This window comes from Entamoeba nuttalli (assembly GCF_000257125.1).
Source record: "Entamoeba nuttalli P19 unplaced genomic scaffold asmbl_5127, whole genome shotgun sequence".
Taxonomy (NCBI): domain Eukaryota; phylum Evosea; order Mastigamoebida; family Endamoebidae; genus Entamoeba; species Entamoeba nuttalli.
Genome location: NW_008577253.1, coordinates 1 through 2,130, shown reverse-complemented (window position 1 = coordinate 2,130; position 2,130 = coordinate 1). Strand labels below are relative to the sequence as shown.

At 25.7% G+C, this 2,130-nt stretch overlaps 1 protein-coding gene across 1 annotated transcript; it reads right to left on the bottom strand.

The window, feature by feature from the left end:
- Positions 1–774: 774 nt before the first annotated feature.
- On the bottom strand, positions 775–2,130 carry ENU1_120590 (hypothetical protein; the record flags this gene model as incomplete). Its single annotated transcript, XM_008859817.1, has 1 exon — positions 775–2,130. A coding segment is annotated over one exon (1,356 nt), but the record flags the coding sequence as incomplete, so codon positions are not given.

The window sequence follows — 2,130 nt, the reverse complement described above, 5'->3', positions numbered from 1 at the left end:
TATTTAATAATTATGTGTTTAATAAGAATTACAGTATTATCAGTTTATTAGTAACTAATTATTTGTAAATACTAAATTGTTTGTTTTATATGGCAATTCTTTATTTTATACTACTGAGAATATTTACATTCATTCATTACTCATTCGACAACTTTATATACATCATACTTATTCAATTTAACTATACCTCCATCATTAACTCAATATATAAAATAGAAATTCATTTGTTGTAACTTGGAGAATATAAAATAATGCCACTATCAAAAAGTTCAATTCATTTAACAGAAAAGTTACTTCAATGAAAACTAACTCGATAAGAAACATTTATTAATTTCATATCATTATTCATATTTATTAAGGTTGAGATGAATTAAAAATAACCTGTTTTGATTAAGTTTACAATCACCAATGTATTTACAACAAGTTATATTGTTCATAAGAAAAAATAACATATGATTATTTGAATGAAAACTTGTTATTTTGTGTGCTTATGATTATTCAACATTCAAAAGAATTAACACCAACAACTAACGTTCTAAAGTGTTTGAATAAAAATGATTAATTAATATGAGTATTGAATGGACAAATACTGTAAAAAGATGTCAAACAATGTTGATGCATTTCTGTTCATTTTTAAATTATTAAATGAAAGTTGAGTTATCTCCTGAGTTTATTGTTTTTATATTTATCATTTTAAAGTCAGTTATTAATAAAGATAATTCTTACAATTAATGACATAAGAAATATAACATAAATCATGTAAAAAGAATTTGATTAAATTCCAGTATATGTAGATTGTTTCTTTGGTTTAAATACAAAGAAATAAACAAGAACAGCAATGACAATAATGATGATAATCAAAACAATCAATAAACCCAAAACAATGGCAAATATTGCACCACCACTTAATCCATTATCATTATCAGCATTATTATTACTATCATCTGAATCGTTAGTCATTGAATTTGATTCACTATTCTGAGTTTCACTGGTTTCTGATGAAGTTTCAGTACTTTCATGGCTTGAACTAGTTTCAGAAGACTCAGAAATAGAAGAAGAATCATTTGACAAACTATTTTCACTATCATCATGTTCAGAAGAGTTATCTGATAAACTTTCGTCTGAAATACATTTAAACTCTTTACCTATTTGTGCAGTTTCACAATGACCATCTACCCCAACAGAATAGACACCATTGTTATTATTAATTTTCTTTCCATTCATACCAACAACAATAAGATCTTTTTCATCAACTAGAATTGATTCGATCAATGCATCTGTAGTTATTTTCCAAGTATTACTTTGGATAAATTGAACAGTTCCTTCAATTATTTGAGATGCATAAACAGTAGATTCCTTATTGACAACTCTTAAATTATAACTATGTGATTGTAAAGAAATTAATACATTTTCCGACTTATCATTTGCAGAATTAATTTTGATTGTAGATGCATTAGAATTAGAAACAATTGTTGGAACAGATGACCCATAGAGAGTGAAGACATCATTAATAGATATATCAATAGATATTTTTTCTTGATTATCAACACAATGTAGTTCAACATTAGATACACCTCCACAATAGAAGTATTTAATTTGATTGTTACATTCCAATTTATAAACATCACTTTGGTCTTCTATTGTAATATTATTACCAGTCATAACATAGTCGCAAGCATTAACAGTAAATGTAATTGGATTAACATTGAATAGTCCATTGAAAGTGATAGTGTTCAATTGACTTGTTGGACCATTTTTAATTACTTTAATATATTTAGAATCACCTTCATTGACAAATGTGGCTTTAAAATCAAGAATATGAAATATAATGTCTTGAATGTCATAACTATTAATTGTGTTATGTTCAAAAACACCATCTAAAGTAATGGTAGATAAACCATTAACAAAAGAATATTTCATATTTGAGAATGTTTTTGATTTCTTAATAATTACATTTTTAGGAGTGAATACAGTCTCATTAGTTCCAAAGAAAATATTTAAATCAACATCCTCTAAAATGATAGTTTCATATGGAACATTAGTGATTGTCATCTTACGATAGTCATAACTAATACCATTTACTTGTGGACATTCATTTGTTCCTGCATAAAATCTCCCAGTAGCATCATA